The 14,025-nt window shown below is 41.7% G+C and overlaps 1 protein-coding gene across 1 annotated transcript in view; it reads right to left on the bottom strand.

Moving 5' to 3' along the window:
- Window positions 1-200: 200 nt before the first annotated feature.
- The window catches only part of ptpn9b (protein tyrosine phosphatase non-receptor type 9b), a 35,303-nt gene continuing 21,478 nt past the window's right edge, over window positions 201-14,025 (bottom strand). The window contains exons 11-14 of the mRNA XM_061906882.1: window positions 13,341-13,491; window positions 11,667-11,874; window positions 5,460-9,008; window positions 201-5,364 (exon numbers count right to left, since the gene is read on the bottom strand). Of these exons, the coding sequence (XP_061762866.1) occupies window positions 8,785-9,008; window positions 11,667-11,874; window positions 13,341-13,491 (583 nt within the window). The 3' untranslated portion in view covers window positions 201-5,364; window positions 5,460-8,784. The remainder of the gene's footprint in view (window positions 5,365-5,459; window positions 9,009-11,666; window positions 11,875-13,340; window positions 13,492-14,025) is intronic.

Raw genomic sequence — 14,025 nt, 5'->3', positions numbered from 1 at the left:
GTTTCTGCTCCTGAGACTGTGAGGGAAGTGAGGTCCATGCTGGGGGGCGTCACAAACATGAAGCCAGCAAAAGTCCCCTTGTAGAACATTCTAAGCTCTCTGGTCCATGAAAACAAACATACTTCCTGGGCCACTAAATACATCCCATTTGTTCCGCTGGTCACAGGATTCTCACGGGGTTGGTACCGACATACCAGGGGTCTTTTTCTTTTTTTATTACCAAGACATAAATATAGCAGGACAAAAAAATAAAAATAAAGGTATGGTTTATGATCTAGGAGATGCACAGTGCAGGAACGTTGAGGAACAAAACAAAATTGCACCCTGAGGTCAAATGATAAGAGGAAGCACTCGCTGGAGTGCAGGGAAGGGATTCATACGGGTCTCGCGTGAGAGGAAGAGAGAAGGAGTTAGTCTGCCGAAAATGATGGGAGGGCACCACTCCACGTAGCACTTACCATAAAACACATTTTTAGGGTATTCAAAGTTCTATGGTGGATACAAACCTCCCCAAATTTGTCACGTTTCATGTGTCGGGTAAACCCTGACGAATCCCCTTCCTAATGTATGTCCTATTCCTCGTGGCAGTACCCAATTTGTCGCGGTTCATGTGTCAGGTAAACCGGGACAAAATGAATCCCCCTTCCTACTGTAGCTCCCATTACTTTTAAGCTGCAGCACTGAAGGTCAAATGCTATCGCCCCAATCATGTGTCAGGTGCACCAGGACAAAGTTAATCCCTTTTTTCTACTATAAGTCCTATTAAATTGGACTATATGTCCTATTAAATAGGACATACATCACCCCAATTTGTGACGTTTCATGTGTCAGGTAAATCAGGACGAAGTTAATCCTCTTTCTACTATATGTCCTATTAATTTGGACTATTTGTCCTATCTAATAGAACATATAGTCCTGGTTTACATGACACATGAAAGGTGACAAATTGGGGTGATCGCGTTTTACCTTCAGTGCTGCCGCTTAAAAGTAATAGGAAGGGGTATAGTTTCGTCCCGTATAACTGACACATGAACCGTTCAAATTGAGGGTGGATACCTAATTTGTCACGTTTCAGGTGTCAGGTAAACCAAGACAAAGTTAATCCCCTTTTTACTATATGTCTTATTAAATTGGACTACATGTCCTATTAGATAGGACATACATCACCCCAATTTGTCACGTTTCATGTGTGAGGTAAACCAGGACGAAGTTAATCCTCTTTCTACTATATGTCCTATTAATTAGGACTATATGTCCTATCTAATAGGACATATAGTCCTGGCTTACCTGACACATGAAACGTGACAAATTGGGGTGGTCGCGTTTTACCCTCAGTGCTGCCGCTTAAAAGTAATAGGAAGGGGTATAGTTTCGTCCTGTATAACTGACACGAACTGTGACAAATTGAGGGTGGATACCTAATTTGCCACGTTTCATGTGTCAGGTAAACCAAGACAAAGTTAATCCCCTTTCTACTATATGTCTTATTAAATAGGACTATATGTCAATTAGGGCTGCACACGTTTTGCCTTCAGTGCTGCCACTTAGATTAATAGGACTTATTACATTTAAGTGGCAGCACTGAAGGCAAAACGTGTCCAGCCTTAATTTGTCACATTTCATGTGTCAGGTAAACCAGGACTAAATTAATTAATTTTCTACTATATGTCCTATTACACCTAAGTTGCAGCACTGAAGGCAAAGCGTGTCCAGCCCTAATTTGTCACGTTTCACGAGTCAGGTCAACCGAGAAAAAATAATCCCCTTCCTACAGTATGTCCTATTACTTCTTAGCGGCAGCACTGAAGGTCAAATGTGTCGACCCAAATCCATCACGTTTCATGTGTCAGGTAAAACGCGTCCACCCCAAAATTTGTCACGTTTCATGTGTCCGTTAAACCCTGACGAATCCCCTTCCTACTGTATGTCATATTCTTTGTGGCAGTACTGAAAGCCAAGAGGTATCCACCCCCAATTTGTCATGGTTCATGTGTCAGGTAAACCGGGACGAAATGAATCCCCCTTCCTACTGTAGCTCCTATTACTTTTAAGCGGCAGAACTGAAGGTTAAACGTCATCGCCCCAATTTGTCACGTTTCATGTGTCAGGTGAAGCAGGACAAAGTTAATCCCTCTTTTCTACTATATGTCCTATTAAATAGGACTATATGTCCTATTGTTATTCTAGCCTCTGGTGAGGGCGGTCGCACTCTTCGTTCCCTCCTTCCCTGCTTGCTCTCTTTGTCTTTGAACTTTTTTAAAGCCTCTTTCTTTGCGCTGTCCTCTAATCCAAATTTCAATATGAATATGATCAGCTGAACTCTTGACGCAATTTACAGTCTTTTCGACAAGAAAAAGAGGTTCGGGGGAGCCTGGCTGTCCTGATGGAACCATCGCTGCGGGGTATGTGAGGGACTCCTGGAACAAATGGAGGATTATGTGCCTCTCAGCCCTTTCAATCGAGGACGTTGAAGACATCTAACTATTTGGAGCTGTGATTGCGGGGCACTTGCTGATTGGGCTGGATATTGCTCTGGTGTATCGACAAATTCGGAAGACGATGGCAGCGAATCAAGGGCCCCAACGCTGTTCAACGCAATGGAAGGATTGGGTCGAGCTGTGGGAACACAGACCGGTGCGATTTCTGAGTTGAATCGCAAAATGGATCTCATCTTGGAAAAAGTTTGCAGAGAAAGAATAATTAATTGGAATTGAAGAAATCCAGCATGGACAAACAGAGATAAGTCACTATTTTTGTCTCCTCGAAAAACAAAACAATTTCTTAATCTACGATTTGGACTCCCTTGAATAACCTTGACACGGGAACGGGCTGTTCTGAAGAAAATCTCCCGAGGCCTTCTCAAAGATAGACGCTTTTGACCTTCCTTTTTGTCAATAACACCTGTAGCTGAACTTTATCGGCCTCAGGCATACAAAAACATTCATCATCTCTCCCAAAGTTAGTTGGGTATACACGCACACACATGACCCCCACCCTTGAAATCAACGCCTTCACCACTGCTTAATTCCCCTGTGGCTGTGGATGGCTGAGCAGCGCTATACAGCGTCAGCGAGTCTCCTCAAACCCATCCCCTCCCTCTGTTGCAATTGGTGTGATATACGTGCCATGTCTAAATGTGTGCCATGCTATGTGAGGTTTTTTTTCCTTGGACTTAGTCTGGACCCCTCCTGAGGGTCTAGCCTTAGACTGATATTCTTTTACTCCCCCTGCTCTCACCCAATGTCACCCTTTTGTCACCTTTTTAAGGAGCGCCGTAAAAATGGCTGATCTGTTGGCGGTCCCGTCTTGTGTCCCTTTAACGTACAGTTGTGATCAAAATTATTCAACCCCCACACAATTTTGGTGTTTTAGCAAGTTGGACATTTATTCCGTATTTTGTTTATAGTCATATCAAATAAAGATGTGTCAATTAAACAAATGCAACTTAAATTGTAACACTTTATTTTACAAAATACCAAAAAAGGAGATTTTGCTTAATATCTCATTGACAAAATTATTCAACCCCCTAGTTACATGCATCTTTAGTACTTAGTAGAACACCTTTTGGCAGTAATTACATCCTTCAAACGTGATACAGAACCGGACACAAGCTTCTTGCAACGATCTACAGGTATTTTAGCCCATTCTTCTTGGGCAAACGCCTCCAGTTCATTCATATTATTGGGCTTGCGTGCTGCAACTGCCTTCTTCAAGTCCCACCACAGGTTTTCTATAGGATTTAGGTCTGGCGACTGTGAAGGCCACTCCAGAGTCTTCCAGCCCTTCTTCTGCAACCACTGTGACGTTGATTTGGAGGTATGCTTGGGATGGTTGTCCTGTTGGAAGGTCCAACGTCTCCCAAGCCTCAGCTTCGTCACTGACTTCATGACATTTGCAGCTAATATATCCTAGTAGGAAATGGAATTCACAATGCCTTGAACGCGCTGGAGATTCCCGGTACTTGAGGCATGATTGAACCCCCACCATGTTTAACAGTAGGCAAGGTGTTCTCTTTGTAAGCTTAATTTTTTTCTCCTCCAGACATAACGTTGATTCATAGGCCCAAAGAGTTCCAGTTTTGTCTCATCACTCCATAGAACAGTTTCCCAAAACATTTGGGGTTTGTCCAGATGATTTTGGGCATACTGCAGTCTATTTTTCCTTGTGCCTGGTAGTCAGAAATGGGGTGCGCCTGGGAGTTCTGGCATGGAGGCCTTCATCTCGTAGTGCGCGCCTTATTGTCTGGGACAGAACCTGCCTTCCCCCCTCTGCAATGTCCTGTTGTAGTTCCTCAGCTGTTACCCGGGGGGTTTTCACCACTGTACGCTTCAAATACCGGACAACAGTTGCACACAGCATCCTCTTTCTACCACGCCCAGGTAGTGTTTCCACTGTGCCTTTAGCTTTAAACTTGCGAATTATGCTCCCAACTGTTGCTTTTGGAATGTGTAATGTCTTTGCTATTTTCTTATATCCATATCCTTTCTTATGAAGAGAAATGACCTCCTCTTGACTTCTTTGACCACTCCCTGGATTTCACCATGTTGCAAATACACCATTGACCATCTACAAGAAGCTGAGCGTCACAGTCTTTTTCAATCAGTTTAATTGTTGCTCGTTATGGTTCTAATCACATCTACAGGTGTTTTCAGCACCTGATTGAAAATACCTTATTCAAATTCTGTTCTTAAGAGTTATGATCTTCAAGGGGTTGAATAATTTTGTCAATGAGATATTAAGAGAAATGACACTGATATAATGTAATTCAAGTTGCATTTGTCTATTTAATGCATCTTTATTTGATATGACTATAAACAAAATACAGAATAAATGTCCAACTTGCTAAAACACCAAAATTGTGTGGGGGTTGAATAATTTTGATCACAACTGTATGTCTAATCTTAGCGGGACTGTGCCGAAAATGTAATTTTCAGTTCTTATTTGTCTTGTGCATGTTAAGAATTGACAAAAAATAATCTTGAATCTTGAAATAAATAGGACATATATCAACCCAACTTGTCACATTTCATGTGTCAGGTAAACCAGGACGAAGTGAATCACCTTTCTACTATATGTCCTATTAAATAGGACATATAGTCCTGGCTTACCTGACACATGAAACGTGACAAATTGGGGTGATCGCGTTTTACCTTCAGTGCTCCCGCTTAAAGGTAATAGGAGATACAATAGGAAGGGGTATAGTTTCGTCCCGTTTACCTAACACATGAACCGTGACAAATTGAGGGGGGATACCCAATTTTTCACGTTTCATGTGTCAGGTAAACCAGGACAACGTTAATCCCCTTTCTACTACATGTCTTATTAAATAGGACTATATGTCAATTAGGGCTGGACACGTTTTGCCTTCAGTGCTGCCACTTAGATGTAATAGGACCTATTGCATCTAAGTGGCAGCACTGAAGGCAAAACGTGTCCAGCCTTAATTTGTCACGTTTCACGAGTCAGGTAAACCGAGACAAAATGAATCCCCTTCCTACAGTATGTCCTATTATCTTAAAGCGGCAGCACTGAAGGTCAAACATGTCCACCCTAAATTCGTCACGTTTCATGTGACATGTAAAACGCGTCCACCCCAAAATTTGTCACGTTTCATGTTTCTGGTAAACCCTGACGAATCCCCTTCCTATTGTATGTCCTATTCTTCGTGGCAGTCCTAAAAGGCAAAAAGGTATCCACCCCCAATTTTTCACGGTTCATGTGTCAGGTAAACCGGGAAGAAATTAATCCCCCTTCCTACTGTAGCTCCTATTACTTTTAAGCCGCAGCACTGAAAGTCAAACGCGATCACCCCAATTTGTCATGTTTCATGTGTTAGGTGAACCAGGACAAAGTTAATCCCCTTTCTACTATATGTCCTATTAAATAGGACTATGTGTGTCCTATTAAATAGGACATCTAGTCCTGGCTTACCTGACACATGAAACATGACAAATTGGGGTGATCGAGTTTTACCTTCAGTGCTGCCGCTTAAATGTAATAGGAGATAAAATAAGAAGGGGTATAATTTTGTCCCGTATAACTGACACATGAACTGTGACAAATTGAGGGTGGATACCTAGTTTGTCACGTTTCATGTGTCAGGTAAACCAGGACAAAGTTAATCCCCTTTCTACTATATGTCTTATTAAATAGGACTATGTCAATTAGGGCTGGACATGTTTTGCCTTCATTGCTGCCACTTAGATGTAATGGGACCTATTACATTTAAGTGGCAGCACTGAAGGCAAAACCTGTCCAGCCTTAATTTGTCACATTACATGTGTCAGGTAAACCAGGACGAAGTTAATCTATTTTCTACTATATGTCCTATTACACCTAAGTGGCAGCACTGAAGGCAAAATGTGTCCAGCCCTAATTTGTCACGTTTCACGAGTCAGGTCAACCGAGACAAAATTAATCCCCTGCCTACAGTATATCCTATTACTTTAAAGCAGCAGCACTGAAGGTCAAACGTGTCGAACCAAATCTGTCATGTTTCATATGTCAGGTAAAACGTGTCCACCCCAAAATTTTTCACGTTTTATGTGTCCGGTAAACTCTGACGAATCCCCTTCCTACTGTATATCCTATTTTTCGTGGCAGTACTGAAAGGCAAAAAGGTATCTGCCCCCTAATTGGTCACGTTTTGTGTGTCAGGTAAACCGTAACAAATAAGGCCATATGAATCCCCTTCTTACTGCGTGTTCTATTCTAAGTGGCAGTACTGCAGGCAAAACATGTCCACCGCCCAATTTGTCATGTTTCATGTGACAGGTAAACTGTGACAAACAAGGCCATATGACTACCCTTCCTACTGTATGTCCTATTACTTATTAGCGGCAGCACTGAAGGCAAAAGGTATCCACCCCCTAATTGGTCACGTTTACTGTGTCAGGTAAATCGTGACCAACGGGTGGTGAGATATCTGTTGTACTGCAACGTTAAAAAAAATTTGAAGGCACAATTATCTGAGGCAAAAGGTCTCAATGCAAAAAGAGGAGAAACACTTCTCTGCCAAATGATTGCAAATGAACGAAGAGTAAATATGTCAGACTTGGCATGAGATCACTTTCAACTAGGGGTGTAACGGTACGTGTATTTGTATTGAACGTTTCGGTACGGGGGGTTCGGTTCTGTGCAGAGGAGTACCGAACAAGTTTACACATGAACATATGAAGTAGCCTCCTATGCTAAAGTATTAATAAACTGCTCCGCTCCGTTCTGCCGCTGTCTCCTGCATAGCACCCAGCATTGTCCCACCCACACAACCATCTGATTGGTTACAACCGTAGCGGTGACAGCCAATCAGCAGTGCGTATTCAGAGCGCATGTAGTCAGCGTCGAGCAGATAGGTGTTTAGCAGGTGAGCAGCGGACTCTCCCCAAATTATACTAAACAATTCCAAGTCAACTACTACCAACATCACTATGAGCCCGTTGACCTTTTAGAAACAAACTGCAGCTCAGCTCACTCGCAGTCCTGGCTTTAGGTGAAGGCTAGTTAGCTTTTAGCGAAACGTTAGCTCATTTTGTGGCGTGTCTGTGTGTTACGGACAGTGTTGATTGAGGTGTGTTGAAGCAGCAAAAAAGGACTTTATGTTAAATGAAGAGTTTGTCTGTGATAGTTGATACAATAATGTAAGTGCATCATAAAGCCTACATGAACTCCATGGTGTTCAGGGATGAATAGTCTCTCCTATTGCTATTGTGGTATTTTTTCAGCAATAGTTACATGAATCATTAGTAATGTAGCAGCCTAGTTTTGAATGGCAGGGTCCCTGCTCTCACATGTTGATACAAATAACATTTACATAATAACAATCAACAACAGGCTTCCCAAATGCTGTAATAAATGAAGCATGATGAGTTGACTTGAAACTGTTTAATGTTGCACTTTTTATATGTAGAAGCAAAGTTTTGTCATTTTATTTCATCCGAGCAACACTTTGAGGCAGTTTAATGTTGATTAACATGGGCAGAATTATTATAGTGTTCCCAATGTTAAAAGGATAAAGCCATTGTTTACAAATTTGGTAAATAAATAACTAAAAAAATTATACTTTGTTCTCTTACTGTACCGAAAATGAACTGAACCGTGACCTCTAAACCGAGGTATGTACCAAACCAAAAATTTGTGTACCGTTACACCCCTACTTTCAACACGTCTCTCTTTCTTAGAGCCTAAAACAATTCTATTAAACAAGGCTTTTCTGCACTCCTTCCAAGAGGTTATTCTGCACAATGGTGTATAAACGGACTGTATGTTACAAGAATATACATGTTTCAGTCTGAGTAAGGACTACCTCCAACCATTGGAGGGGATGACTTTGGCTTTGTGAAGTCTAGTCTACATATGCACAACATATGAAGGAAAAACATGGGACGAAAACAAAATAATCCAATAGAAATCCAGACGATCTGAGAGGTGGAGGAATAGTTTTGAGGCTGCGAAGGACACGGAAAGGAACCTGGATGAGGGTCGTGGCGGCTTCAAGTTTGCCGCGCTTCATGTGCAAGTCAATAGAAAAATGCTACAAGGTTCTTGTCAAGAAGACAAGTGCAGGTCGGGCCCAGCTCCCCTGCGCTTTGACTCTGAAATTGGCAGGAATTGATCACAGATGCAGCACACACTCTCCACTTCCTGTATTTCCACTCCCAGGAAGCACTTTGTCTGTCTCTCTCTGAGTTGGCGTGAGGGACGAGCAGGTATCACGCCATTCGGAGCAAAAACACGACGTCCGTGCTAATGGCTTAGGTCGGACCACACCGTTTTGTGACCCGTCGCTCACTCGCTGTCCGTCTCTATGTCCGAGTCGGACCACTGCACCGGGCTGAACTTGCCCCGCCGCATAGCGTACTCGATGACGGCAGTGTAGCAGAAATAGTATTGGTCCCAAGTCTGGATGCTGAAGGCCCTCTGCGTGCGCATGCGCCGCACTGTCTGATGCACGTCCACTGTGCCGATGTCCTCCAGCCGGGACAGGCAGATGTCCAGTGTGCAGAAGGTGCCTGAGCCAGTGAGGAAGTCGATATCGGCGAAAAAAACAAACGGTAAAAGAGATACTTTCATTAGCCAATCCAGGGATTCTGCAGGTGTCAGCAAATATATCTTAAAATTGTGTACACCACTGAATTGGGGTCTTATGGCCACTTATGTGGACACTTACAATGCCATCTGGTGGTGTCAGAACAACGGAATTTAGAAAAAAAAAATTTAAAAATAAGAATTAGCATTTCACTAAACATGAAGTACACGTCTGTGTACTTATGGAGTAAGTACTTCATATCAAAAGATGATTCTTAGTTTGGGTTCTAATTAGGGTCCAATAAGCCCAAATAGCAAAGAGAAATACCTGGGGATAGGTTGATTGGCAACACTAAATTGGCCCTAGTGTGTGAATGTGAAGTTTGTCTAACTATCTGTGTTGGCCCTGTGATGAGGTGGCGACTTGTCCGAGGTGTACCCCGCCTTCCGCCCAATTGTAGCTGAGATAGACACCAACGCCCCCTGCGACCCCAAAGGGAATAAGCGGTAGAAAATGGATGGATGGATGGATGGAAATTAAAAAAAAAAAGCATGTAAACAAACAGCTTGGGCCCTGAGGTTAACTTTCAGACCATAAACTGCGACCTTTTGTCCTGCGTTTTGGACACTGCGGCTTATAAAACCGTGCGGCTAATTTACATGGATTTTTCTTTACTGACATCCATAATGCATCCATCCATCCATCCATTTACTACGGCTTATTCCCTTTGGGGTCGCGAGGGGCGCTGGTGCCTATCTCAGCTACAATCGGGCGGAAGGCGGGGTACACCCTGGACAAGTCGCCACCTCATCACAGGGCGTCCATAATGCAAATAGTAAAAAAAAAAAGAAGAAAAAAAAAAAAAGCAAATACATTGAAAATTTGTTGGGTTTTTAGCACCATCTTTTGGAAGAGTTTGCTCTCTGCAGGTGCTGGAGTGTCCTTTCATTTAGTAATTTCAACCGGAAGTAAAAGTGCCGTTCCGTCTTCTAGGCCGTCCATAGAGTTTCTACTCGTGTTGATTCTTCAATTGTTGCTCCAAGCAACGTTTGTAAGTTTTACAATATAACTAAAACAATTCTTAATTCCTAAACCGTCCTATGTGTGATGTATGCAGGAGTGTTTTCATGCATATCTATACGTGCTATTGTAATGTAATGACGCCAGCGTTGTTAGCATTAGCTACTATGCTAACATGATTGAGTGTCAGTGTTAGTATTATTAACTTACAATGCCATTATTTTTGTATTTTTTCATTTTCCCAAATTTTCTCAGTAAATTCACCACAACATCACCATGGAGTTATTGAGTCTGTTTAGCTTCCGTAGCTAGTGGGTCCATGACCATGACTTCTGTTTTGTTTGATCAGCTGTTTTACTGCAGTGTTATAGACACCTTTTCAATGAAGGTATGTAAATAAACATGTACGGAATTTTTCTGTGTAAATAACTTCCTTTACAACGTATATATCCGCAGCTTTTGTCCGGTCCAGCTATCATATGGAAACATTTTTTTACAAAAATTTAGTGGGTGTGGCTTTTATACCGGTGCTCTATAGTCTAGAAAATATGGTAATTTCACGTTTAAATACCCTTTTAATGCCCATGTCCTGTAGCCATACTTGCCAACCTTGAGACCTCCGAATTCGGGAGTTTGGGATGGGGGGCATTACCCCTTCCCCTTCAAACTGTCCAGGATGAAATGTAATTCTTTTTTCCAATCATTTTGGAACTTGCAAGCGTTCTTCTTCTTACTCCTCGTCGCCATATCTCTTCTTCGTTCGTCTGCTTCGTTTCCTTCTTGCTGTGTGTGCAGATGTGCACTGAGCTCCAAAAGCCGTAGATGTTATTGTAGCATCCCGGAGGAGTTAGCGCTGCAAGGGTTTCTGCGTATTTGTTCTTTTGTGTTTATGTTGTGTTACGGTGCAGATGTTCTCCCGAAATGTGTTTGTCATTATTGTTTGGTGTGGGTTGACAGTCTGGCGCATATTTGTAACAGTGCTAAAGTTGTTTATACGGCCACCGTCAGTGTGACATGTATATCTGTTTAACAAGTATGCATTGCATTCACTTGTGTGTGCTTAAGATTAACGTTAGCATTAAACCATTAAAAGACCATAGAACGTATTAGCATTTCTAGATATCTTCGAGTAAAGACCATTATAAAACCCGTCAAAAGTTACATAACAATGTGACTGGGCCGCCACACTGTTTGTATGGGCTCCTTAAAAAGGGGTAGAAAAGCGCTTTACAAGTACAATCCATTTACCATTTATATGGAGGAAAAGCGGGACGCCTGGACAGCATGCGGCTGTTAAAGGGTGAAGGTTTTTGGTGAGGGAGGACGCTAAAGTCAGTGCCTTCAAGACACGCCCCCAACATTGTGGTCCGGGTGGAAATCGGAGAAATTCGGGAGAATGGTTGCCCTGGGAGATTTTCGGGAGGGGCACTGAAATTCGGGAGTCTCCCAGGAAAATGGGGAGGGTTGGCAAGTATGCCTACAGCAGATAGTGGGCGCGGCTTATATACCGGTGCGCTCTATAGTCCAGAAAATACGGTATATTCATATATCGTTAATAATTACGAGACTCCCTCTGAGTGCTTGTCAAAGATTTGGACAAGACTTGCACAAGTTATGTTACCTGTACGGCCGATGCCGGCACTGCAGTGTACCACCACAGGAGGGCCCCCCGGATCCTCGTTCCAACCGGAGCCCAGACCCTGGACGGCGGCGTCCTGCCTCTGAAGTACATGCTCGCGAAAGTCCAACATGGCGGACGCACTTTTGGGTACCCCGAAGTCCGGCCAGCTGACATAGAGGTAGTGGCAGATGTCTCGTCTCTCCCCGGACTAAGACAAAAAGAAAAGAGGAAAATTAATATTCACTGACGGCGATATTAAAGTTTTTGTTTGGTTAACCAACTAAAAGGTAGATTATTACTAAGCTAGTCAATACAATGTGAGAGTGTACATTATTATCAGATATGGCAAGACAGGTAAGTTATTTTCTTTTAATAAGTGACCGTTTAATTACGAACACCGTTTCCATATGAGCTGGGAAATTGTGTTAGATGTAAATATAAACAGAATACAATGATTTGCAAATCATTTTCAACCCATATTCAGTTGAATATGCTCCAAAGACATCATATTTGATGTTCAAACTGAAAAACATTTTATTTTTTTGCAAATAATCATTATCTTTAGAATTTGATGCCAGCAACACGTGAGAAAGAAGATGGGAAAGGTGGCAATAAATACTGATAAAGTTGAGGAATGCTCATCAAACACTTATTTGGAAAATACCAAAGGTGTGCAGGCTAATTGGGAACAGGTGGGTGCCATGATTGGGTATGAAAACAGCTTGCTAAAAAAGGCTCAGTCTTTCACCAGAAAGGATGGGGCGAGGTACACCCCTTTGTCCACAACTGCATAAGCAAATAGTCAAACAGTTTAAGAACAACATTTCTCAAAGAGCAATTGCAAGAAATCTAGGGATTTCAACATCTACGGTCCATACTAGCATCAAAAGGTTCAGAGAATCTGGAGAAATCACTCCACATTAGCGGCATGGCCGGAAACCAACATTGAATGACCGTGGCCTTCGATCCCTCAGACGGCACTGTATGTATCAAAAACCAACATCAATCTATAAAAGATATCACCACATGGGCTCAGAAACACTTCACAAAACCACTGTCACTAAATACAGTTTGTCGCTACATCTGTAAGTGCAAGTTAAAGCTCTACTACAGTGGTCCGATTGGTACCGGGCCGCAGAATAATTTTTTATTCATTTTTATTAAAAATAAAAAATAAAAAATGTATTTATTAAATCAACATAAAAAACACAATATACACTTACAATTAGTGCACCAACCACAAAAACCTCCCTTTTTCATGACAAAAACCTCCCTTTTTCATGACAAAGAAAAAAAATAAAAAAAAAAAATGGGAAAGAATTCCACTTTCAAAGCTTCAACAATTAGTTTCCTCAGTTCCCAAACGTTTGAGTGTTGTTAAAAGAAAAGGTGATGTTACACAGTGGTGAACAAGCCCTTTCCCAACTACTTTGGCACGTGGTGCAGCCATGAAATTCTAAGTTAAATATTTGAAAAAAAAAAAAAAGTTTATGAGTTTGAACATCAAATATCTTGCCTTTGTAGTGCATTCAATTGAATATGGGTTGAAAAGGATTTGCAAATCATTGTATTCCGTTTATAATTACATCTAACACAATTTCCCAACTCATGGAAACAGGGTTTGTAACACTCCCAAATACAATAACGAGTGGATGGTTGGCCATGATAACTCACTTGAGTATTGTAGAGTTCCAAATGGGAGAGTCTGAAGTCCTGGAACACCTGGATGTGTGTGTTCTTGACCAGGAAACATCCGTGCTGCTCGGTTCTGCCTTCCTCTATCGGCCAGTACTGACCGCACTTGTCACGCCCTCGCTCCACTACTCTGAAACAGAAATAATGTGTACAGATATGAGCACATTGTCACTACCTTTGTGAATATAATTACATCTTTATGCATGATGTGTGCATCTATTGCGCATTACGCCTTCAGCAAACTTAAGACTGACTAGAGCCACTTACTCCTTGGACCCCAAGGGACCTACTCAAAAAAGGTGTCATAAGTCAGCAATAATTGATCTATTTTACTTTCAATGCTTGAAAACTTAAAGAATCTTTACATCTATCTATAGATATATTGTTCAATTTATGCACAAACGTAATGAACATGTATATACAAGTTCATTAAGTTTGTACATAGAGTGAACAGGTAGTTCTGGCTCAGAATAATTCATGATTTAAAGAAAAGGGGTGGGATAAAATAATTATAAAACTAATTTCCACATGTTAAAAAAAAAAAAAAATACAAAAAAGTCCATTGCTCATTTTGTTTATTTTTTTCGTTTTTTATTCTCCATTGTTTTGTCATAATGGCTGTTAAGGCTATAGCACTGTATTGGATCAGGCTTGCTCTTGTTTT

The sequence above is a fragment of the Nerophis ophidion genome, linkage group LG01, assembly GCF_033978795.1.
Source record: "Nerophis ophidion isolate RoL-2023_Sa linkage group LG01, RoL_Noph_v1.0, whole genome shotgun sequence".
NCBI classification, from domain to species: domain Eukaryota; kingdom Metazoa; phylum Chordata; class Actinopteri; order Syngnathiformes; family Syngnathidae; genus Nerophis; species Nerophis ophidion.
Note: the sequence above shows the minus strand (reverse complement) of the source record. Positions and strands in the feature narration are given on the sequence as shown.